General features: G+C 43.3%; 1 protein-coding gene across 2 annotated transcripts in view; it reads left to right on the top strand.

Moving 5' to 3' along the window:
* AFAP1L1 (actin filament associated protein 1 like 1) overlaps positions 1–25596 on the top strand; it is a 68549-nt gene that overhangs the window by 22173 nt on the left and 20780 nt on the right. The window contains exons 1-8 of one of the 2 annotated variants that reach the window (XM_075600963.1): positions 13373–13494; positions 13737–13798; positions 14326–14409; positions 16526–16741; positions 16891–16989; positions 21384–21595; positions 23323–23502; positions 24584–24664. In XM_075600963.1, the coding sequence (XP_075457078.1) occupies positions 14349–14409; positions 16526–16741; positions 16891–16989; positions 21384–21595; positions 23323–23502; positions 24584–24664 (849 nt within the window). In that variant the 5' untranslated portion in view covers positions 13373–13494; positions 13737–13798; positions 14326–14348. Of the gene's footprint in view, positions 1–13365; positions 13495–13736; positions 13799–14325; positions 14410–16525; positions 16742–16890; positions 16990–21383; positions 21596–23322; positions 23503–24583; positions 24665–25596 lie in introns of those variants that run through there. The other variant, XM_075600962.1, reaches the window with a different exon arrangement.

Genomic DNA, 25596 nt, shown 5'->3' with positions numbered 1-25596 from the left:
CTCATAACTTGGTGCATAGCATTGCTGGTCCTTCCCAGCCAAGGTAATTGGGAGTATTAGTAAGGTTACTTGTAACGTTCTGCTCCGTGGCACTGCCCAGCTTCCTGTGGAGCAGACCTGCGAGCTGTTTCATCTTGCGCTCAGGGGCTTGGTTATCTGCAGCTATTAATCTGCTGGTCTGCAAACAAAGGACTTCAAAGGGAGCCTGCTATCCCTGCAGGGTAATCCGATCCGGCAGCAAAGCATATCCAGAGCAAGTGAACTCCATGCCAGCAGGAAATGTTTAATCCATGTAGCGACTGCTGTGGCTCCATGCTGCTGCCTAAACGCCAATCTGCTGCTGCGCTCTACCATCTTCTGTATGCTGCCCCTGATGTGTCCTATTTCATACGCAACATGGGTGGTGAAGGGCATTTTAATATTAATCTCGTATGCACGGACCTTGGCCCCTTGCAGACGCACTTAACAGAACACCCTCCTTCTGTCTCTGTAAGTTCTCCCCACTTATCACTTAGTTTGTAAGCTTTCGGGGCAGGGCCCCCCTTTCCTATTCTATGTCTGAAGTGCATATTCGTATTATGTGTTATTACTGCTGGAAAGCGCTATGTACCTGGATAGCGCTTTATAAATAAAGAAACATACATATATACATGTTAACAGAAAGGAGCCCCACTCGTGCAGACTGTCCAGACAGAGGGAGGTAGCAGCAGATTCAAACAAACACCCACTTTCTTGCTGCTGATGCCGCAGAAGGCGCTCTGTTCACCCTCTGTATGATCTGTGAAGAAAATGAAAGAAGAGAGAGGCACAGCGCACCGAAGTGAATTGACAAGCAGGTGTATTGGTGACACACAAACCCATATAGCAAACTCACATGAGATATAATAAAAAAGCAAGCTGCTCGTAGTGAATGACTAGTTTCCTGAACCCCTTAACCAGTGTCTGGACGCCCCTGCTTCACAATATCTAAAGCAGCAATCTCACCTGGGATCTTACCTGATCTGCAGTCCCTCAATGTCCAGGTACCCTCATTTCCGCAATGTTATACATTGGAGGGGAGGTGTTCCCTTCCTGTCTTCTGGGTTAGGGGGGATTCCGATGTCTTCCGTGTGAAGCTTGAGTCAGATCTGGAAGAAAGCAGTATAGGTTATTTCGGTGTAGTATAGGGCAGTTAAGATATATAGGGTAAATAAGAGATCCAGATCCAGAGTGTGAGAGAGTGTGGGTGACAGAGAGAGAGAGAGAGTGGGGGGGGAGAGAGAGAGAGTGGGGGGGGAGAGAGAGAGAGTGGGGGGGAGAGAGAGAGAGTGTGGGGGAGAGAGAGAGTGTGGGGGAGAGAGTGTGGGGGAGAGAGAGAGAGTGTGGGGGAGAGAGAGAGAGTGGGGGAGAGAGAGAGTGTGGGGGAGAGAGAGAGAGTGTGGGGGAGAGAGAGAGAGTGTGGGGGAGAGAGAGAGAGTGTGGGGGAGAGAGAGAGAGTGTGGGGGAGAGAGAGAGAGTGTGGGGGAGAGAGAGAGAGTGGGGGAGAGAGAGAGAGTGGGGGAGAGAGAGAGTGTGGGGGAGAGAGAGAGTGTGGGGGAGAGAGAGAGAGTGTGGGGGAGAGAGAGAGAGTGGGGGAGAGAGAGAGTGTGGGGGAGAGAGAGAGAGTGGGGGAGAGAGAGAGTGGGAGAGAGAGAGAGTGTGTGGGGGAGAGAGAGAGTGGGGGAGAGAGAGAGAGAGAGAGGGGGGAGAGAGAGAGAGAGAGAGAGTGTGTGGGGGAGAGAGAGAGAGTGTGGGGGGGAGAGAGAGAGTGTGTGTGGGAGAGAGAGTGGGGGAGAGAGAGTGTGGGGGAGAGTGAGTGTGGGGAGAGAGAGAGTGCGGGGGAGAGAGAGAGAGTGCGGGGGAGAGAGAGAGTGTGGGGGGGGAGAGAGAGTGTGGGGGGGAGAGAGAGTGTGGGGGGGAGAGAGAGTGTGGGGGGAGAGAGAGAGAGAGTGTGGGGGGGAGAGAGATAGAGAGTGTTGGGGAGAGAGAGAGAGTGTGGGGGAGAGAGAGAGTGTGGGGGAGAGAGAGTGTGGGGGAGAGAGAGAGTGTGGGGGAGAGAGAGAGAGTGGGGGAAGAGAGAGCGAGAGAGTGGGGGGAGAGAGAGAGTGTGGGGGGAAGAGAGAGAGAGTGTGGGGGGGAGAGAGAGAGAGTGTGGGGGGGAGAGAGAGAGTGTGGGGGAGAGAGAGAGTGGGGGGGACAGAGAGAGAGTGTGGGGGGAAGACATAGAGGGGGGAGACACAGAGGGGAGAAATGGTGGGTGACACACACAGAGGGTGGGTGACTGGCTGGGTGGGTGACTGGCTGGGTGGGTGACTGACTGACTGGGGCGGGGGTGACTGACTGGGGGGGTGACTGACTGGGGGGGGTGACTGACTGGGGGGGTGACTGATTGTGGGGGTACCTCTGGTGTCACACACATACTCCCATACACACATACACATTCTCCCACACACACACCCATTCTCCCATATATATACACACACACACACACACGGGGGGGGAGAGGGGAGGGGGGAGGAAAGGCCGCGTCCAGCACCACCACCACGCTCCTCCCCCACCCGCACCCATCTCCCGCTCGTAGGGGGGGGGAGGCAGGCCGGGTGGGAGTCATGTGGCGAGGTGTCACCCAGCGGGCGTCCCAGGGGACAGTCAGCCCCGCCGTGGCCGCCACTGCCCTGCTCCCCTCGCCGGCATGTCCCGCAGTGCGCGGCCAAACAGCTTTGCGGCGGCATGAAGCTAGTGGGGGGGGGGGCAGGCCGACATCCCCCCCACCTAACCTCATGTGGCGGCTGCGCCGTCATGAAGATAGCTTGCGGGCATATTTTAAGCTTTGGGAAAGCCAACTGGGCTGCAGCAGTGGGGACCTCCCGCCCCAGGCAGCGATTGGTGGATCGAGGGACAGGAGGAGGGGAAGGGACAGGAGGAGGGGAAGGGGACAGGAGGAGGGGAAGGGGACAGGAGAGCTAACGCGGAGGCGCAGAGGGCAGCGGTGGGGAGTAGGGAGCCATGTGGTGACCAGGGGGATCGCAGGTTGTCTTGCAGGAGGCAGGGAAGGAGCAGAGGGGCCGCAGCATGGAGAGATTGGAGAGTACTTACCCTCCAACAGATCTCCTGGCAGAGAAAGAATGGCCGCTCGTTGGGGGCGGGCTCATATAGAGCCTGGCCGCGCGCCCACAAAGCCTGGGAGGCGCGCACCAATCAGCTCTGAGGTAGGGGGAGTTTTTGGGTTTTTTTCAGCGCGAGCAGGGAAATTTAAAAAAACAAACACGTGTGCTGCTTGGGCCAATATTTACTCGCCCGGAGGTTAAATCCACTCGCCCTGGCCATGTAAATGTATATGATTGTCGAACACTGCATATATACATACCTACATGAAAGTATATCATTATATGTATGTATGTATATCTTTATTTATATAGCACCATCCATGTGCATAGCGCTTTACAGCAGTAATCCACATGACAAAATAATAGTAGACATAATGGGAATAAGCGCTACCGCCATAAAATTTACATTAGGGAAGGGAGTCCCTGTCCCGATATAACATTAATAAATGATATATAATTCTGACAACATAAACTGCATAAGCAGTTATGTACCGTATATGGTACAGATACATACACAATGCATTTGTGCTTCAGAAAGCATACAGGGTAATCTTGTACCTGGGCATCATATAGTGAGCTTGCCAGTGAGCTAGAGTTATAACCAGGTTCATGGTGAGCAGCCTATTTCCGCTACTATACCATTTTGATCCACTCTCCCCCTCCTTTTTAGATTGTAAGCTCCTTGGAACAGTTTCCCTTAACTGCTGGGTGTATACTAATGCTGTTATTTTATTGTTATTCTCTTTCACACCCCCATCGTTGTGAAATTGGTTGCCACTCTAAAAGTAAAAGCTAATATTAATTATAATAGTTTATTCTTATACTGCAATGAAAAATTATGCTTCCCTGCATATACAGCCACAAACAGACCAAGATCCAACCAATGACATTACTATGTACAGTATGTTGCCTGAATCTCTTTGGGAAGGTTACAAGAAGCTGGCACAATTATGACCTGCACTTACCACCAGGCAACTCCCGCCTACAAAGAATTCACTCAAGTTTTGCTTCTCTTGCATTTGCTTTTCCTGTTCCAAATAGAGGAACATTTTCATTGATAAAGTTGTTGGTCTTTGTGCCAGAGTCCAAACCGAGAGTAAAGTTTGGTGACACCCCTTGGTGAGAGAAGCTGAGTTTTGCTGCAGTCACTGTTTCACTTGGCTCTAATAAGCTGGAAGGAAACAGAAGGGCTGCATAGATAGAAGTGCATTAGCTGCCGATGTGTGTAGAGGGGGTGGTGGCAGGAAGAACAGCTGTTGTGAGGTGGGGGGTTAGATATTCAGCGTGGATCCAGCACAGTAGCAAATGTGGGGAATGACCTAAATTGTCATGCCCAGTTTAGCCACAGATATCATAGAGAAGGCTATAGACAACCAGCCTGCTTCTCCTGAGATGTCACCCTCAGTGAAACAGTGGAGCTGTACTCACAACAAGTATGCTGGGAGTTAATGCTTATAGGGTCCAGTACCTATTGACATTTGGTTAGAAAGTGGGGGTACTGATCCTGAGTTGAATGGCAGTTCCACAGTGCCTTAAAAAATGTAGTGGCACTGTGCCTAATAAGAAATTAACTAATTTAGTAAATATTGGGACAAAGTTTTGTGGTGTGTATTTTATAAAATTGTACGCAATACTTTTGGTTAAAAGTTCTAAAATAAATCCTTTTTCTTAAGACACAAAGTTGAACTTCAAGTGCATAAATAAATTGAAATAGTTTTATTCTTAGTGTGTAAATAAGATAGTGGTATTTCACACCACTTCTCACCTCCGCACTGAGTTCATCTTCCTGTGACTCGGCATCGCAGGTTAGAGTGCAGACGTTTTTGCAGAAGGGACTCAGGAGAATACGTATTGAAAAGGGTGCAATTTGCACCAAACATCGAGCAAACACTTGGGATCTGCGTCCACTTGTGAGCAGCGACAGGTATCTGAATCTTTCAAGTGTTGCTAGTTACATTTGGTGCAGATCTTTTTGGAGCAGAGGCTAATGCCATCTAAACCTGATGGATTTATTTGGCACAGAGAGGTAAACTGCACCAGCTTTAGGCGCAAGTTTTGACACATCTCATTATAATATTGCATTGACTCTTCCCCTACCATCTTCTATATCGTCACCCTAAACTGCTCATGACGCAAGTGGAGCAAAGCACCTTGATACATTGACGCAGAGTCAAAAATGACACCATTTGCTCCACCTTGCAACACTTCATACATATTCCCCTTCATTCTGTACACCAAGGGTGTGCAAAATAAGCGGCGGGAGCACGTAATTTTCAAAGGGGGCGCCGTTTACCGAGCACAGGCATGTTCATAGCATCATTAATTTAATTTGCATAGCATAATTTTATTTAATTTTCTCGTGATTGGCCTTTATTCTGCTGTTGCTTGATGCCAGGGGTGCTACTAATTGCACTGAGGAAAAGTACAAAGTGTGTGCACCCCTGCTGTACACTATATACAGAGCTGCTTACACAGTCACTGGTGCCACTATAAATGAATACATTATTTTAACATCCTAGCAACTCAGATCACAACAATTGCAGTTCACATTCATCTATATAATGCAGCTGCAAAGAGCATAGTGCACAAGACTACTTTTAATATATAGTATACATAGGGCGGTATATGTGCTATAGAAGCACATGGAGAGAATTCCCCCAAGGTCTCTTACAGTTAGCAGGGGTCTTGGCTTGGGCTCTCCCACTTTAGAGATCATTTTTCCCTCCAGTAACGGTAGCTATTAAAGTGGACGCGACATGTTACATCACTAGCTAGTGGCTGCAGTTACAGAATAATGGGGTCTTCCGGAAGTGGCACAGCTGCTAACCTGCTAATGACCAGAGGCAGTGAGGAGTCCTGGAATCCATATGGGAAAGGAAGGAGCATGTGGAGATCAGGCCTGTCACTCATTGCAAGTGATTGTTACTGGCTGGAGGGCAGTTTCATACAGTGTTAGAACCAATTTTCCTCTTATGCATTTACGTAATTGATGAAAAAGTAATCTATCTGCTTTCTGGATGGAAAACCCCAAAGCTTACTGTTTGTGTTCCCAGATATAAATAGCGATGAGAGGTGTCCACGGGGAGTATGCAATGAAAAGAAATATAAAGGGGGCTACGAATGAAGAGGGGAGATAACACAGATAGAATTGAGAGGTTATAGTGAAAATAAGAAAGGGACGAGGAAGATTGGGAAATTAAAAGAGGGAGTTTGGAGGTAAAATAGTGAAATAAAGGTGAGAGAAGAGCGAGGTGAAGTGGGAAGGGGAATAAAGAAAACGATTGTGAGAGAGAGGCAGGGTGTACACAGGAGGGGTACATAGGAAAAAGGCTGTAGGAGTGAGAAAGGGAGGAAGGGAGAAGATAATAAGATAGGAAAGAAAAGAGAGATAAAGAAAGAAATAAGGGGAAGTGAGGGAGTCAATGAGATAGATTGAATGGCCTAGAAAGATATACACCGAATGAATGAAAGAAAGACTGGGAGGTACACAGAGGTACACAGACAATCATGAGAAGGTTTGAAGGAAATTGAGATAGGAGGGATAAATGGAGGGAGGGACCTGGGAAGGAAGAGAGAGTGGTCTGCAAATCAATTCCCATTCATATCTCCAGGTACCCTTCACACCCCCTCCCCCTGGTGGCTGCTGCTTTGTTTGTTGACTTTCAGCATATTTTTTTAAATCTAGGTTTTCCCAGCATTGTTTGTCTGACCTGGTTTAATCCCAGGGGAGTGTTTGTAAAGCATTAACCCTTCGCCTCCACGAGCCTCACATGTGGTCAGCTGGTACCTTGTTGCTGAGACGCAATCTATATTTTTGACTTGCTGAAATGCTGTTATTACGTGTAACTTGTTACAAAATCAGTCTCAAGGTGATATCATGGTTCACAATCACAACCTGGCTCATTTGTGTGCCTCTGATCTAAGTTATGGGCCAGTGATTCCAAGGACGGAATCTAACAACTAGCTCCAGGTCATTGGGACATTACGGTGTGAAGTTGTCATTTCCTTGTTCAGGAAGACTGAAGACCTATTCAAAGGAATTAATCCTAAATCTCTCTGAGCAAGGGGAAGGCTGCCACAAGCATGCTGAACTGGGCCATAATGAAATCATCCTGTGGGGGTTTTTTTTTTTTTTTTACACTTGTGTTACATATTGAAAGTTGATTTCTAATAGTGGATGTATCATGCAGCATGTTTACTCTCAGTGGGGGGTGAAAAGCAGTGATAATATGTACAGATGTGTCAAGTCTTTCAGTGATTCAGGTTTTCAGTGATTCTTCCTTATTTTGAGCCAGTTTCACTTTTTTTCAATATCGCATATCTTCTACACTTTTTCAGTAAGAAACATTAAATGTTATGTCCAGAATCGCAAAGCTCACTTAATTAGGTATTTTTTCAGTTGACATCTATATACACAGCTCCTCTACTCTTTTCATTTTTGCTAAGACTTGTATAATCTGAATTCCACCTAGTTCCATTTATACTTGTGCAAAGGATCTCACTTGGATAGATTTACTGAGCGGCACAAATAGTTTTAATTACAGTAATGGTGTAAATCTCATTAGCCCAAGCTGCGTGTTCAACGTAGAATATCAAATATATATATATATATCAAGGGGTCTGATGAAGCACAGTGTACGTGCAAAACCGGTTGAGGTATTGTTGCTAGCCTTAGCGTATCTCATGTCATACATCGTCCCGTTCGTGCGTTACACGCTGTGACGTGGCTCGTGCCCTCACTGCTGTCCGTTTGGAGTTGTGGTCCGGGGACCCGGTGCACCCGGTCCTGTCTGTATTCTATCTACGGACTCATTTCTTGCTGGGTCTTCAGCTGATCGCATTTTTATTATTTTAAATGTAAGTTTTTGATACACGTTGTGTCTGTTTTAATATACCTATTTGGATAATCCCCTCTGGTGCGCTGTGTGTCTTCTTGTGTTTGGAGATCCTGTCGGGTCTCACCTTTGGGTGAGCGGAGCGCCCATTCGGCACATACTGCAAGGAGGTGTTTTTGCCTACAAGACCCATTACCTGTTTCCTGGAGTGAGGGAGAGTCTGCGCGATAGGGATTTATATATATATATCTCAATGGATTGCATTGTGATGCGTCGGAAAATTGTTCATCGTACAGCAAAATGACAGATAGTGAGGACCGCATATATACAGTGTGTATATACAGTTGTGTGAAAAAGAAAGTACACCCTCTTTGAATTCTATGGTTTTACATATCAGGACATAATAGCAATCATCTGTTCCTTAGCAGGTCTAAAAATTAGGTAAATACAACCTCAGATGAACAACAACACATGACATATTACACCGTGTCATGATTTATTTAACAAAAATAAAGCCAAAATAGAGAAGCCATGTGTGAAAAACTAAGTACACCCTTTCTGCTTCCATAGGAATTAAGATGCTAAGTAGCAGACAGGTGCTGCTAATCAAAGGCCCTTGATTAATTGATCATCAGCACGTGTGACCACCGCTATAAAAGCCAAAGTTTTAGCAGTTTGCTGGTCTGGAGCATTCAGGTTTGTGTTAACACAATGCCAAGGAGGAAAGACATCAGCAAGATCTTAGAGAATCAATTGTTGCTGCCCATCAATCTGGGAAGGGTTATAAGGCCATTTCCAAACAATTTAAAGTCCATCATTCTACAGTGAGAAAGTTATTCAAAAGTGGAAAACATTCAAGACAGTTGCCAATCTTCCCAGGAGTGGACATCCCAGCAAATTCACCCCAAGGTCAGACCGTGCAATGCTCAGAGAAATTACATCTCGGACTCTACAGGCCTCACTTAGCATGTTAAATGTTAAAGTTCATGACAGTACAATTAGAAAAAGACTGAACAAGTATGTTTGGAAGGGTTGCCAGGAGAAAGCCTCTTCTCTCTAAAAAGAACATGGCAGCACAGCTTAGGTTTGCAAAGTTGCATCTGAACAAACCACAAGACTTCTGGAACAATGTCCTTTGGACAGACGAGACCAAAGGGGAGATGTTTGGCCATAATGCACAGCGCCACATTTGGCGAAAACCAAACACAGCATATCAGCACAAACACCTCATACCAACTGTCAAGCACGGAGGTGGAGGGGTGATGATTTGGACTTGTTTTCAGCCACAGGACCTGGGAACCTTGCAGTCATTGAGTCGACCATGAACTCCTCTGTATACCAAAGCATTGTAGAGTCAAATGTGAGGCCATCTGTCTGACAGCTAAAGCTTGGCCGAAATTGGGTCATGCAATACGACAATGATCCCAAGCACACCAGCAAATCTACAACAGAATGGCTGAAAAAGAAAAGAATCAAGGTGTTGCAATGGCCCAGTCAAAGTCCAGAGCTCAATCCGATGGAAATGCTGTGGCTGGACCTTAAGAGAGCTGTGCATAAACAAATGCCCACAAACCTCAATTAACTGAAGCAACGTTGTAAAGAAGAGTGGGCCAAAATCCCTCCACAACGATGTGAGAGACTGATAAAGTCATACAGTAAACGATTACTTCAAGTTATTGCTGCTAGAGGTGGTTCTACAAGCTATTGAATCATAAGGTATACTTAGTTTTTCACACATGGCTTCTCCATTTTGGCTTTATTTTTGTTAAATAAATCATGACACGGTGTAATATGTCATGTGTTGTTGTTCATCAGAGGTTGTATTTACCTAATTTTAAGACCTGCTAAGGAACCGATGATTGTTATTATGTCCTGATATGTAAAACCATAGAATTCAGCGGGTGTACTTTCTTTTTCACACAATTGTATGTATGTATGTAGACACACACACACACACACACACACACACCATAGTTTAATGCATTAACTAAATTGGAGTAAGCTTAAGAATGCACACTCACAAACATTCGTGATCAAATCGCAGTGTGAAAGAACTTGACAACAGGTGGGACTAGCTGCTGGGCTGTAATGCAGGAGATCAGATGAAACACCTCACCGCCGCAACCCTAGGCAAGGACGACCTCCGTCAAGTCCAGTCCTGATGTAAGTCGGATAGTCCAGGTGCGGGGCTCCGGCGGCAGAAAAGTTTGTGCCCACCGTCAGATGTAGTTTCACAGTGCCGGCAAACAGATAGTAGATGAGGTCCTTGGAGGGTCCGTGCAGAATTGCATGTCCTCCCAGAAACGAACACCGCTTTCTGCAATGCCGCGGCTGGACTGCCTGCTAAACTGTGGATCCTCACTCCAGACAAACTTAGATCCTATGTATTTCACAACACAGTTGCTTTATCAGGGAAGCAACTACCGGTAAGTGTTGCGAAACACGTAGGATCTGAGTTTGTCCTGAGTGAGGATCCATAGGTCATCTACTATCTGTTTGCCGGCACTGTTACATCTAATGCCGAGCGCAGACTTTCCCGCGGCGCCGCCTGAACCCCACTGTGCCCAAGGACTATCCGACTTACATCCGGACTGGACTTGATGGAGGTCGTCCTTGCCTAGGGTCGCGGTGGTGAGGTGTTTCATCTGATCTCCTGCATTTTTAAGGTTTCTCCAATTTAGTTAATGTATTAAATAGTTACACTATGAGGCACGCACTTCTGTTTTTTGTTGTTTAGATTTGATGGGAAACTGGTTTATTTCACAGAAGCAGCTCAGACCCCAATATTTAATCTTACCATCTACCCTATATCCTTTTCAAAATACCTGGACTTTTGTTGTTGTTTTACATTTCTCATTGTTTGGATTTATATTTTATACATATCCTTTAACTCAGATTTTTTTTTTGATATATATATATATTATCACATACAACATATAACATATTAAGCAAAAAATGTTCATGTTTACTTAAAAATAGCCACAAAGTTGATCAGTGATAAATTTTATGTTAGAATCGCTGCAGCATTTTTTCCTTGGCGAGCTAACAGAAGCAATATGTATTGTATATATTGTGGCAGAATATATGTTCAGCACTGCGGCTTACATTTAGAAGGCTATTAAAATAATTTGTTGAGTAATGACACAAGCAGTGGTAGTGAGGGTTATACAATCTTCTGTGACTTTACTTCAACTCCAGTATATGTTGTTAAGTGGCAGGATTGTACCTACCAATTAGATTGTAAGCTCCTCGGAGCAGGGACTCCTCTTCCAAAATGTTACTTTTATATCTGAAGCACTTATTCCCATGACCTGTTATTTATATTATGTGTTATTTATATGATTACCACGTGTATTAACACTGTGAAGCGCTGTGTACACTAATGGCGCTATATAAATAAAGACATGCATACATACATTTCATTCAGTACTGGCAGGCCCCGTCTGCACTAAAAGGTTTAAGTAGAGGTCGTGGAAATTGGGTGTTCCCCGGGAACTGCCCCCCTCCCTTTCTGTGACATTCTGCAGCAAGGTGCGAAGAGCTGTGTCAGGAAAATAGGCTGTTTTAGTGGAGCCGACACTTCCTGTGCTAGGCAATGAATTAGAGGAGGGAATAATTACTATGTGTGTTTCCTTAGCACCTTACAGTTAACCAGGGACACAATAATAATAATAATAGCATGTTCTTGTATAGCACTGCTGGTTTTACGCAGCGCTTTACAGAGACATTTTGCAGGCACAGTTCCCTGCCCCGTGGAGCTTACAATCTATGTTTTTTTATGCCTGAGGCACAGGGAGATAAAGTGACTTGCCCAAGGTCACAAGGAGCCGACCGGGCTCCCCTGCTTCAAACTCTCAGTGCCAGTCAGTGTCTTTACTCACTGCGCCGCTCCCTCAAATTAATTTACAATTATGGCTCTCTGAAGCTGTAAGTCAAATTCATTTTGAATAAGGGTTGAAGCTTCTGTAGTGATGGGAAGATGGGTTCTTATCATATTGACTAAAGACTTCAATTTTAAATGTGAATTTAAGGCTATCCCCTCAGCTGTGGAAGGTCTGCACACATGTTGTACTAATCTGCATAACAGAGAATGTTTTCTACGCTGCATTTTAACTGTTTATTCATCACTGCTGATCTTTAGGCTCAGTTCAGCCTTCTAGTTGCCTTCAGGAATCTGTTTTCCCCTCAGCTACACATGCACCTATAAAGCAGTATAGATATCTAGTTACAAAGTGTTTGCTTATTGTGCCCATTAGATTTTGGCTGTGGCTATTTACCAGGCAAACCCCATGGACTGTGACATATTTTAAACATTCAGGGGATTTGTTCTATATCCAAGAGACTTGCAAAGCTCTTCTGGTAGTGAAGAGGTTAAAAGCCACCCACGTTGTATCTTATATGGGGCAGTGATCCAATCAGCAAGCATTCTGTTTTGTATATCTAACATTGAGATAATCAGCTGACAGATGCACAAACCCTCACCCACAGTTATGCATAGGGTTGGGTGTGCAGGCATCTATCGCTTTGTACCGGGAGTAAGTGCATATACTGTACTGTAGCTGCCTGACTCCTGACTGTATTATTATCACACCACTAACACCAGCCTTGAGGTTATACTGAAATAGCTGAGATAAGATGCACACTCTGTGCCGCCTCTGCTCTCAGACCTGCTTGTTTTATTCCTCAAGTACATAAGGCTCTCTTCACATTTCACACATTCCAGTTAGCTTTTATGTTCCCGAGATAAACTAAAACCATACACTAACTCCAGATTTTCTTCTTTCCCATCTTTTTTTTCCTTCTTTTTATTCCGCGATCTCCATTTCTTTTCCTTCCTCTCCCACTTTTTTGTAAATGTTCCTCCCATTTTCCCTACAGTATTTCTCCTCTCTGTTTCCCATTTTCCTCCACACATCTCTTGGCTGTCATAAGCACATTACATTTTACCCTTCTCTCCTCATGTCGGTGTGTTGCTATTTATGAACATCACTACCTCTGTACCCCCACCTGTTTTGACCCCTATAATAGTATTTGTAGATATCACTACTTCACTCCTATTCTATCTTGTCCCTTTTCTGGTAGTTGTAGGTATCAGTCCCTCTGTCCTCCTAGCTCTTTGTTGGCAGTTCTTGGTGTCATTCCTTGGTTTAGTATTCTGTGTGGATATTTCTTTCTCGCCCCTCTGTTTATTGGAATTTATTCATATCCCTACCCCCTTCCTTGGTCACATGTATGGTATCACGCTTTAGCTCTTTTCTTTGTTGTAGTAATGGATATGGATGTCTCTACTCCATGTGTTGGTGTTCTGGGTATGACTTCCTCACATATCTGTGATGGACCTTAGGGTACCACCACTCTCCTGACCCGCTCTCTGTTGGTGTGTGACCATCCCATCTCTCCCTCAGTTCTGGACCAGCTGTTGCCTGAGCTGAATGTTCTTCTGAAGCTTCTGGACCACGAGTTCCTGAGTGCGACCACTCGGGAGAAACAAAGTGCGGTCTGCAGTATCCTGCGCCAGCTACAGTCCCCGCCAGGTAACATTATAATGCTGAATAATTCTACCAATGGTTGTAGGACTAATCCATACTACCAGTAGTACTTTCAGAGGGAATGGGCATAATCACACTCCAGATGTTTGAATACTAATCATAGATTGTAATGTATTGGTACAACTAATACTTATCAAGCTTACTTACTGAAGGAATGTGCATTGTGCATCAGGTAATAATTCTACAAGTACTAATCAATGCTACAAATTCAAATCTGTATTTACTAGAACTACAGTACATGCAAATACTCCGTGCACAAAATCCTACATCACCTGCCCTCTGCCTACAGGTAATGATGCTAGTAATACTAAGAGCACAGAGGGCACTATCTTAAAAAGTCTGCACGTTTATTGCATAATACTGTTTGTATTTTAAATATTGATCAATAATACTAATAATCACAACCAACACTAATATTTGTAAAGAAAAATGCTAAGACAGAGCATAGCATGCATGCTACATGTTTTGTGAACTGTAGCCCCATAAAGTAATTATACTCGCACCAATTGTGCATCTGTCCTGTACACTATCTGTTTATATAAAAGCAATACTAGATAATGTTTAGCAATGTTACCAATGGGAAAAATACTGCTAGGAGAAGTAATCAAAACAGACACTGCTAATACTAACCAATGATACTGTTACAATGTTAATGCTCTATACAGCTGAATTTTGTCAATTAATAGCTTTTAAATTGCTGCCATCTACAGGCAATAGTGGTAGCTTCTCTCTCCCTTCCTTACACAGTCTCTTTATTTGCGCTCTCTTGTTCTCTGCCTGTATCTGTAACACTCTCTCCCTTTGTGATTTGTCTAGGGGATGATTTGGATTTTCAGTATATGAACACTGCTACTTATCACAATGGCACCAGCTTTGTGGAATCTCTCTTTGAGGAATTTGGTATGTTCTCACAACGGAGAAGGGAGAATGGGGACTGATCCCCCGGTTATTATCACTAATATGTCTCTCCGCATGCCTGTCTGTGTGTCTGCGTATTTATATTTTTATTTACATAGCACCGGCCTTCCAATCCAGAGATTCCCAACCTTTTTTGTTTGGAGGAACCCTTGAAGTATTTCGAAAAATCTCGGGGAACCCCTATCTGGCTGACACATTATAGGTTCGACAGGTGTCAGTCACAAAATGTCACACCTCACGAGCACCTCTATTTCCCACAATCTATCCATGTATTTCTCTCCCATCCGTCTCACTAACCCTCCCCCTCCCGCCTCGCATGTATTTATCCTTTGCGTCTCACTCTTACTCCCACTTTTCCTCACTCCCTCCCACCCCCCTCTCTTCTCTCACTCGCTCCTACCTTCCATCAATTACCCCATTGTCACTCAATCCACCCTACAAAAAAAAACTATACCCAGGGGGGTCTGTGGTCCGTAGAAGGAACCCCTGAGACTGCTTCACGGAACCCTGGTTGGGAATCACTGTTCTAATCAGTGCTTTATAGAATTAGAATACTAGTGTAGATAGTACCATCAATGGAATAAGTAAACAGTGGTTGAAAGGAGCCCATGCAGTGAACACATGCTTAATGCTTACACACTGGATCAGTGTTTCTCTGTTGCTGTTTGAGTCCAGTCTAGTGTTTTTTACCTGTGTTTTACGCAACCCTGGGATTCAAGAAGAGGTTAGCAGGTGTTACACCAAAACAAAATTGCCAATGGTGGACATTTTAATCTTCAAGATACAACCTGTTTTTTGTTACTCTTTTTTTTTTTTTAAATGTTATACCTCAGAAAGGTTAGAAGTATGTTGTAGTGTAATTATATATTATGATGCACTTTTCATATATGTTCGGAATCTGGACCAAGGCGCAAAAAATAAGGGAAAGAAAAACCAACATGGTGTAAACGATCTAAATAACATCCACTTGTGATACATATATATTATATATAACATCCCATCCACTTGTAATACATATAATATATATATATATATATATATATATATATATACATACTGTATATGTATATGTATGTATATATATATATATATATATATATATACACACACACACACACACACATAGTGGTCGACAAATCACCAAAAAATCTAGTCGCCGAACAAAAAAATCTACTCGCCACCTAGTACCACACGTGTGCTGCTTGGGCCAATAGGAGCTCACCACGATGTTAAATCCACTCGCCCGGGGCTTGCAAATGTATAGGTTTGTCGAACACTGTATATATATATATATACAAAATATATTTCCAGATTGGAGTCCAGCAAAAAGAGACAGCACACTGCATGTAGTCTTTAGACAAAAACTGTATTGAATCATAGGGCACTGCAACCAACGTTTCGGTCACCCAGAGGGACCTTCATCGGGGTTGTGCATATATATTTATGTAAATATGTGGTTTTATGTGATTTTCACTAGATATCAAAGTGCGATGATACTTGGCAGTAAGATGTACTGTGACTTTTTGCCTTTATAGCCGCACTGCAACATACGTATCTAATAAAAATGGTAGAATTGTCCCCTTCCTTTCTGTTCTTAGAGCACAAAGTCAGCGTCAGTCTTTTTAATATTAAGCTAAGAGTTTTTCGCCATTGGGTCTACAGGTTTTAGACCTTTGAAATTGGGCACTGTATCACATTTTCTTTAACAGCTGTATATGTAGTGTTCATTCTTATTTTCTGTGTGTGCGCAACTGTTATTCCTACAATCTCTACTCTCTGCGTTTACCTACATTGTGTTATTTTAAAATATTGTTAGAAGGGAGGACTTACTGATGTAAGAATCTCTATTTCATGCACGTGTCTGTGTGGGTGTGCAGCCTTTGTTCTTTGTAGCTATATAAGGCTATAGGGTCTATTCTATAAGCTCCGAGATCACAGATCCGTGTGGTCGGACACGGAAACCTTGTTGAAGTTAATGGGTCTTCCATGTCAGACCGCGCGGATTGGCGATCCCGTAACTTATACAAAATACCCCTCTGATTCTGGTGTGTCTACATGTACCTGTTATTAATCACCCTGCTTCCCATGTACACTGCAGATTGTGACCTGCAAGAATTACGGGACATGCAGGAGGAATACAGGGAGACCAGCGAGAGCCCAACCTGTCAGCTTCCGCCACCGCCATCTGCCCCTCCACCTCCCCTACCGAGCACTCCCCCTCCTCCCCTTCCCACCACTCCCCCACCTGAGGATTATTACGAGGAGGCAGTGCCACTCAGCCCCGGGAAGTGCACAGAATACATCACATCCCGCAGTAAGTAAACCACCTGACTGACCCGAGCTATTGCGTATATATAGCAACCTCAATCTCATGTGTCCCTCTGCATCCCTCCCTTCCATCTTTTGGTATCTCTCTGTCTTATCCCGTCTCATGAGCTCATTGCCTTTTCCTGGTGTTTGCAGATAGCTCCAGCCCCCCCAACTCGATAGAAGATGGATATTATGAGGAGGCAGATAATAATTACCCCCTGACGTGCATAAATGGGGAGCAGAAAAACTCTTGTAAGTACCAGCAGGAAACACAACTTCAGCAACCACCACCCAAAACACCCTATTTTACACCAACCAAGCTAACCTATGTAGCGTTACAGAGGGCTATTCAGGTTCACTCATTCACCCCTACCGGGCGTGTATCAAGCTACCAAACTAGCATACATGCACTGTCGCTACAAATTCTTCATGCCGGGAATATACAGTAGCACTTTGTTTCACTGAGGGCTATCTATCAAACATTGTTATAATACAATGTACCTTCTCAATAATTTAACATTCTGTCCCTTTGCAAGTGCACAAAGTGAACATTAAGAATAGCAGTTAGGAGTCAGCATTTTTATATTTATAGATGCCACCACTAATGTTTTTTAGCTTTGTTTTTTTGCAAAGCAGGATACAACTCTGCAACATGGATTCATTCCATGCAAATGGAGAAAGCATCAAAACTGGGTCATGTTTGCATAATGTGGGATTTTAATTATCCAGACATACACTGGGGCAATGAGTTTAGCATAACAACAAAAGGGAACAGGTTTTTGGGGGTGCTTAAAGACAATTATATGACCCAAATTATTGAGGAACCAACCAAGAGAGGGGCAGTTCTGGATTTGGTCATATCAAACAATGTAGAAGTAATAACAAATATTCAAGTCCTGGAACATTTGGGTAACAGTGATCATAACATGGTCTCGTTTGAAATAAATTATCAAAAAACAGATTACTTGGGTTCAACAAAGACCTTCAACTTTGGAAAGGCAGATTTTAATAAACTGAGGTCTAATCTAGTAGTAATACAATGGGATGATGTTTTTGCAGGGAAAAATGTAGAAGATAAATGGGCAGTCTTTAAAACATTGTTAGAAAAGCACACTCCAGTGTATACCCTTGGGTAATAAGTATAAAAGAAATAAGTCAAAACCAATGTGGCTAAATAAACAGGTAGGGGAGGAAATGGACAAGAAGAGGAAGGCGTTTAGATTCTTTAAGTCAGAAGGGACAGAGACATCGTATCAGAATTACAAGGAATGTAACAAAAATTGCAAAAGGGCAATCAAATTAGCAAAAATGGATAATGAAAAAAGGATTGCAATAGAAAGTAAGATCAACCCTAAAAAATTCTTTAAGTACCTTAATAACAAAAAAATGAGAAAAGAAAATATAGGACCCTTTCAGTGTGAGATGGGTAGGCAGATTATTGGAGATAAGGAAAAAGCTGAGGTATTAAACAAATTCTTTGCCTCTGTGTTTACCAGGGAAGAATCAAGTTCAATAGTAGTGCCGCAGGAGGAAACCACAACCACCATATTAATGAACAATTGGTTAACTGAGGAAGAAGTTCATAAGTGACTTGAAAAAATTAAAGTTAATAAGGCACCTGGCCCCAATGGCATACATCCAAGAGTTCTCAAGGAGTTAAGCTCAGTAATAACAAAACCATTATATTTAATATTCAAGGACTCCATTTCCACAGGCTCAGTACCACAATATTGGCGTAAAGCAGATGTGGTGCCTATATTTAAAAAGGGAGCTAGATCACAACCGGGAAATTACAGACCTGTAAGCCTGACTTCAATAGTAGGGAAACTACTTGAAGGTTTAATACGGGATAATATTCAGGAATACCTAATGGAAAACAAAATTATTAGTAATAGTCAGCATGGATTTATGAAGGATAGATCTTGCCAAACTAACCTTATTTGTTTCTTTGAGGAGGTAAGTAGTTATTTAGTCCAGGGTAATGCAGTTGATGTGGTCTACTTAGATTTTGCAAAGGCTTTTGATACGGTTTCTCACAAGAGGTTGGTGTACAAAATAAAGAAAGTTGGACTCAGTAATAATATATGCACCTGGATTGAAAACTGGTTAAAGGACTGACAACAGAGGGTTGTCATAAATGGAACTTTTTCAGGTTGGGCTAAAGTCGTGAGTGGAGTACCTCAGGGATCGGTACTGGGACCCCTGCTTTTTAACTTGTTTATTAATGACCTTGAGGTTGGGATCGAGAGCAAAGTCTCCATCTTTGCTGATGATACTAAATTGTGTAAGGTAATAGAATCAGAGCAGGATGTAATTTCTCTTCAGAAGGACTTGGAGAGACTGGAAATGTGGGCAGGTAAATGGCAGATGAGGTTTAATACACATAAATGTAAGGTTATGCATTTGGGATACAAGAATAAAAAGGCGCCTTACAAATTAAATGGAGATATATTGGGGGAATCCTTGATGGAGAAAGATTTAGGAGTGCTTATAGACAGCAGGCTTAGCAATAGTTCCCAATGTCATGCAGTAACTGCAAAGGCAAACAAGATCTTATCTTGCATCAAACGGGCAATGGATGGAAGGGAAGTAAACATAATTATGCCCCTTTACAAAGCATTAGTAAGACCACAGCTTGAATATGGAGTACAATTTTGGGCACCAATCCTAAGAAAAGACATTATGGAACTAGAGAGAGTGCAGAGAAGAGCCACCAAATTAATAAAGGGGATGGACATTCTAACTTATGAGGAGAGGCTAGCTAAATTAGATTTATTTACATTAGAAAAGAGGCGTCTAAGAGGGGATATGATAACTATATACAAATATATTCAGGGACAATACAAGGAGCTTTCAAAAGAACTATTCATCCCACGGGCAGTACAAAGGACTCGGGCCATCCCTTAAGGTTTGAGGAAAGGAAATTTCACCAGCAACAAAGGAAAGGGTTCTTCACAGTAAGGGCAGTTAAAATGTGGAATTCATTACCCATGGAGACTGTGATAGCAGATACAATAGATTTGTTCAAAAAAAGGTTGGACATCTTTTTAGATGGGAAAAGTATACAGGGATATATCAAATAAGTATACATGGGAAGGATGTTGATCCAGGGATTAATCCGATTGCCAATTCTTGGAGTCAGGAAGGAATTAATTTTTCCCCTTAATGGGGTTTTTTGTTTGCCTTCCTCTGGATCAATAAGTATAGATATTGGATAAAGTATCTGTTGTCTAAATTTAGCATAGGTTGAACTTGATGGACGGAAGTCTTTTTTCAACCTCATCTACTATGTAACTATATGTAGCTATGTGATTTGTATTGTATGTCTTTATTTATATAGCGCCAAAAGTGTACTCAGCGCTTCACAAAGAATACAGTACAGGGAATTAAAATAATACAATAAGTGCAGCAAAATCAGACAATAGGAAAGGAAATCCCTGCCCCGTAGAGCTTACAATCTAAAAGGTTTGATGGTGAATTTACAGAGACAGCAGGCGAGGGAGTAAGTGCTGTAAATGGCAGTGCTTGTCACAATGGGTGGTAGGAGTGACTGAATGTGGGAGAATAGCCATGAGTGCAGGCTATTGGGATGCTTGATTTGTGGGGCAAGTTTTAAGGTTAGTCAGTATTAAAATGAGAGGGTTAAAACAATTTATAGGGGAAGAGGTGACAGGGAGGCATGGGTGAAATCAGGTGTGTATGTCTGGCTTAAGGGAGATCCCCAGCAGCAGGAAGGAGTAGATAGAGGGTGTGCATAGATGATTTGTGTGGGTGTTTTTTATTGAGGGGTAAAGAAGTTGTTGGGAGAGAGGTATATAAATAATGGTGCAGTGGGGAGTGGGGAAGTTGGAGAGAACAGAGACGTTCACAAAGGAGTGAGGAAACAGTAAACAGCAAAAGCAGTAGGGCATAGTGAGATGCAGGAGGAGAGACTTCCCAGGTACTGGGGGGTAGAAAGAGTACAAAGAATCACAGCTTTTGGAAAGTTAATTTCTCACAGTTGCAAAGTTGTTGTTGTGCAGAGTCTTGATCTTCCTCAAATCTTCACCTCCAATTTCTAAATTCTGTAGCAATTGATGGAAGAAATTCAGCTCAGAAACATACCAATTAATACATTTTAAATTCTGTAGCAATTGATGGAAGAAATTCAGTTCAGAAACATACCAATTAATACATTTTAAATTCTGTAGCAATTGATGGAAGAAATTCAGCTCAGAAACATACCTGTGTGAAAAAAGAAATCAGAATGTTAGTCCAGATATTCAGAATGCATCCATGATTATAGAAAGAAAGAAAACACCCAGAGATGATAACTCCCAAATTAACTCTGCCAGACACTTTAGATGTGACACACAGCCAAAATGATGACTGCAGATGTGCAATACAAATATTTCTACATACCCTTACTTAAATGTAACCCTGCCCTAGAGAGCTTGCATTCTACTTTTTGTCCTGGTAACTGACAGAGGCACCAATATGTTTTCACATACTTTTTGAGCAGATGCCCCCCACTTCAGTGGCCAGCACTTTAACCACAGAGCTATGGGTTAATGGGTGGCTGTTACCCTTGCAGTGTGTGTTGCTGTTCCTGTTTTCATGCTGTGTTCTGCACCCCCGGGTTGAATGACACTGTTCTGTGTGCGCAGATAATGAGTCTGACGGCCTGAGTAGTTCATATGAGTCCTATGATGAGGAAGATGAGGAGGGTAAAGCGCAGCGCCTCATGCATCAGTGGCCATCACAGGAAGCCTCGCTCCACCTGGTCAGGGACAGCCGGATCTGTGCTTTCCTCTTGCGCAAGAAACGCTTCGGACAGTGGGCCAAACAGCTGACGCTCATCAGGGATAACAAGCTGCTGGTAAGAACTGGGGAAGTTGTGTGAGCCCTTCAGGCATCAATGGAAACGGTGGACCATATTGGCACTGTAATAGGAGACAATACAATGCGATGTCATGTAAGTGAGCAGGTGAAGTACCATTCACAGGTAGTGATCTGATTTATAGAAACTCAATAATACGGCAGCACTATTTAAATGTTCGAATAAAAAAAGGTTGCTACGAACAGGAAGGAAGATTCACAGAAAATCAAAATATTTTAGGTGGAAGAAAGATTATTGAATCCACACTCTCAGGTTGAATGGGATAAATAAAATTTGAAGCACAGAATATGTGCAATTGGAGTTTATAGGGGTTCTGCCTCATGACCACTCAATTAGATGTATGCGTGTATGTATATCTTGTTTATATAGCGCCATGAGTCGCCAGCTTTAGGCTTTGCGTGTCCCATGGCGGCACGCTGACAGCGGGACCCCCCCTGTAAAAAAAAAGTTAAGAGACTTACCTTGCCGAGCAGCCCTCCTCTGGCAGCGTTGCGGCATCATGACGCCGTGACATAATATGACATCACGTTGCTATGGCAATGTGGCGTCACTTGATGTCCGTCACCATGGCAACGTGACACTACAGGAGACGGCCTGCTCTTGAAAAGGTAAGAACCCTCTCACAGAGCACGCACATGTGCCCCCACACACCAACCCCTCCCCCCCACACCTACCTCTCTCTGCCAGTCTGGGGGCCCAACGCTTCCTCCTCTCCCTCCTCGTGTCGGCACCGGGCCCCGGGCCCCGCGCCCCCTCCTCCAGCTCCCCCCTAAAGTTGGGTGGGTGGAAGTTCGATCCCGACGTCGACGAGAGGAGGGAGCAGAGAGAGAACATGGGGCTCCCAAGGTGGCCGCCTTGCCCTAAGGCTAGCCCTGACGCCATCCATGTACATAGCGCTTCGCAACAGTAATACCTGTAACATAATAATATAACACAATGGGAATAAGCGCTTCAGACATAAAGGTAACTATAGGAAAAGGAGTCCCTGTCCTGAAGAGCTTACAATCTAAGTAGATAAGAGAGAGACAGAAAAGAAACATTCTGCACTAGACCACGTTACCTTTAAGGCATCTGTAGCCCATCTTTATTGTAGAAGATATCAGAAAACAGCTGCACTAATATAATGTACAGCAAAGTATTATGGGCAAAAAGAATAGAAAATGCCGTTCTTGTTGGCTTCAACCCTTTTGTAGCGCAGCGTGCGCCTTCTTTTGCTTCTATTTATGTCAATGTATTAGTAACCTATTAAAATATTTAACAGATAAAAAGAGCATAAAACAGATGGCCACTGGTGTTAATACATCTGGGAAAAGAGAGGTCTGGTAACAGAATTGTATCTGGCGTATCTGATATTGGGACGTCACACTAGATAATAAGTGCTATAGGAAGAGGAGTGCTGGTGCCAGTAGGTTTGCTGCGGGATGGTTTTATTTGAGGAGGTGGGATTTCAGTTGAAATAGTAAAATAGGAAGAGTGGATGCCTGGCATATAGTGGCTGGATTTCAACTGCAGGGGCAAATGGTGATACATTGATTTTCACAGGTCATAGAAAGTTGGTGTATGGGTCTAAAATTGGAAAGAGACCATCAGGGCGGATAAGGCTTCACAGAATGCATTGAGTTTGTGACTGTAGGTGGTTGGCTTGTTTATCTGTATTTGTCTGTAGCTCTCCCTCTGTCTTATCCCCCCCCCTTTCCTTACTGCAGTGTTATAAGACCTCCAAGGACCAGCAGCCACACTTGGAGATCCCTTTGCCACTGTGCAATGTCACGTATGTTCCCAAGGATGGGCGGCGTAAGAAGCACGAGCTGCGTTTCTGTCTGCCCAATGCTGAAATGCTGGTGTTGGCTGTGCAGAGTCAGGAGCAGGCTGAGGAATGGATGAGGGTGAGGAAACAGAATCATGATAAGAAATACAAATGATAAGTATAAGGCTAATTCTTCCAAAAAATAACTGATATAAGATAAAGTCGTCCCGACACCGGGACCTTTGCATTTTTCCATGTTGATGTTGTGTGGCGTTGCCAGTGAATCTTGTTCACTCACAGTAATATCCAACAGGCGCATCTCTTCCCATAATCTGTGTTTCCTAGCTGGTACTATGCTAGATTGTTAGTTAATAGGTGGGCAGTGAGTGTTAACAACAATATTTTTACAATCATGAGGGGGACATTAGTCTTATAAAGATGACACTTCGCCCAAAAAATGTGTGAGAAAACCTCATGGATTCTAAGAGCTTTTACAAATGTGGTGTATTCTGTTACTATGTGCTTCAACATCTTCAAGAAGTAATGCCATATGTATTTAATCAAGAGGTAGCATAACTATCACTTACATTTTCAACCCCCACAAGGAGTCCATGTTTAAGGAATATAAATAGATTAGAAGTAGGACGCACTGTGGAGGGCATAGGATGTCAGTTTGATGAGAAACCTACCACAGAATGTCTGCATTGCATCTGATGAGACATGGAACAGAGTATTTAAGTACTGTTTGGGCATTAGGGCATAATCTCCTTACAAGGCAGAGGCCTGAGCGCTGTTTAACTCCATTCAGATTAGAGAGCTGCTGGAGCCATAAGAAAATTGCATTCTGTTCTGAGAATGCAGGAGCCACATGTGGACTTGTTCTTGTGCTTTTCTCAGAACAACAAACAGTGCAAGGGTGCTGTAATGTTTAAATGGGGCACAAGAAGATGCTCTAGCTGATGCATAAATTTATTAACCATTATATTATGATCAAATACATTTTGTGGGATCCTTTATGTTTTGGAACCTCTCTTTTCTAAGCAGACACAAACTTTAAACATAGTCATTTTTAGCTTACTAACAAGTATATTTATTTTCAGGAATCCTCGCCAGTATGAAATGGTGTAATGTATAGCACCCCATGTTTGCATTTGATTGATTACTGGGCGTGTTCTAGTTTTATTGAGATGTATTACTAACACTTTGTCCCCTTTCTGCAGGTTATCAAGGAGGCTAGCAACCCAAACATATTGAATTCACCCACCTCCCCAGCACTCCGACACAAATTGGATCTGGACAAGGTGAGATTTTCTCTATATCTAAGTCTGAGGGATTGTGAAAAAGAAACATGTTATTGAATTTTATGTATAAATACCACCACTGTCCATACAGTCATACATACGTGTTGGACGGTCTGAAGAGCTGATCAGTGAGGTGACGGGATAGAGATGTATGAATGATGGCACTAACATTGAATCATGGGAAACTGGTCTAAATCCCACAGTTAACTTCTTGTAACCTTTTATGTAAGTGTAGCCCCCTTTGGGGACTAATATTGCAGTTATGGAGTTAACTACCTTAACTGTGTGGGCTTACCTAGGTCTCTCGCTCTACCTCTCCCCCCCCCCTCCTCCCGCAATATGATGTAGGATGACTGTGCAGAAGGGATTGCCACTCTCTTGTATGTCGTGTGACCTGTGACGTTACTATAGGGAAATACATAGGGTATATATAGCTACATCCTATGTTCTAGAAGCAGGTTCTTCAGAGTTCTTACTAGGGTCCTCACTGTGAGTCCTGTAAATAGCTTTGTAAATAGCTTTGTGTGTGTATAGCTAAGTTTATTATGTGTGGAATGGAATTGGGACAACACACTGGTGCAATATTCCTAGATTTTGCAAAGGCTTTTGATACTGTCGATTATGTTATCTTGCTTAACAAAGTCCAGTGCTCTGGAATAGGGAAGCATGCTTTAAACTGGTTTAATTCCTACCTATCAGGTAGATCCCAACATGTGTCTATCTCAGGCACTAACTCCAAACCCTTGAATATCACCTGTGGTGTTCTGCAAGGCTCTGTTCTGGGGGCCCTACTATTCTCAGTGTTCATCAATGATCTTCCTACAGCTTGTAAGGGAGCTTCAATACACATGTATGCAGATGACACAATCTTATATGCACACAGTCATAGCCTCTCCGACCTTAACACATACTTCAATCTGACTTTTTGAGAC

This window comes from Ascaphus truei, chromosome 5, assembly GCF_040206685.1.
Source record: "Ascaphus truei isolate aAscTru1 chromosome 5, aAscTru1.hap1, whole genome shotgun sequence".
Classification (NCBI taxonomy): domain Eukaryota; kingdom Metazoa; phylum Chordata; class Amphibia; order Anura; family Ascaphidae; genus Ascaphus; species Ascaphus truei.
The sequence above is the reverse complement of the archived record's forward strand: the minus strand, read 5'-3'. Positions and strand labels throughout refer to the sequence as shown.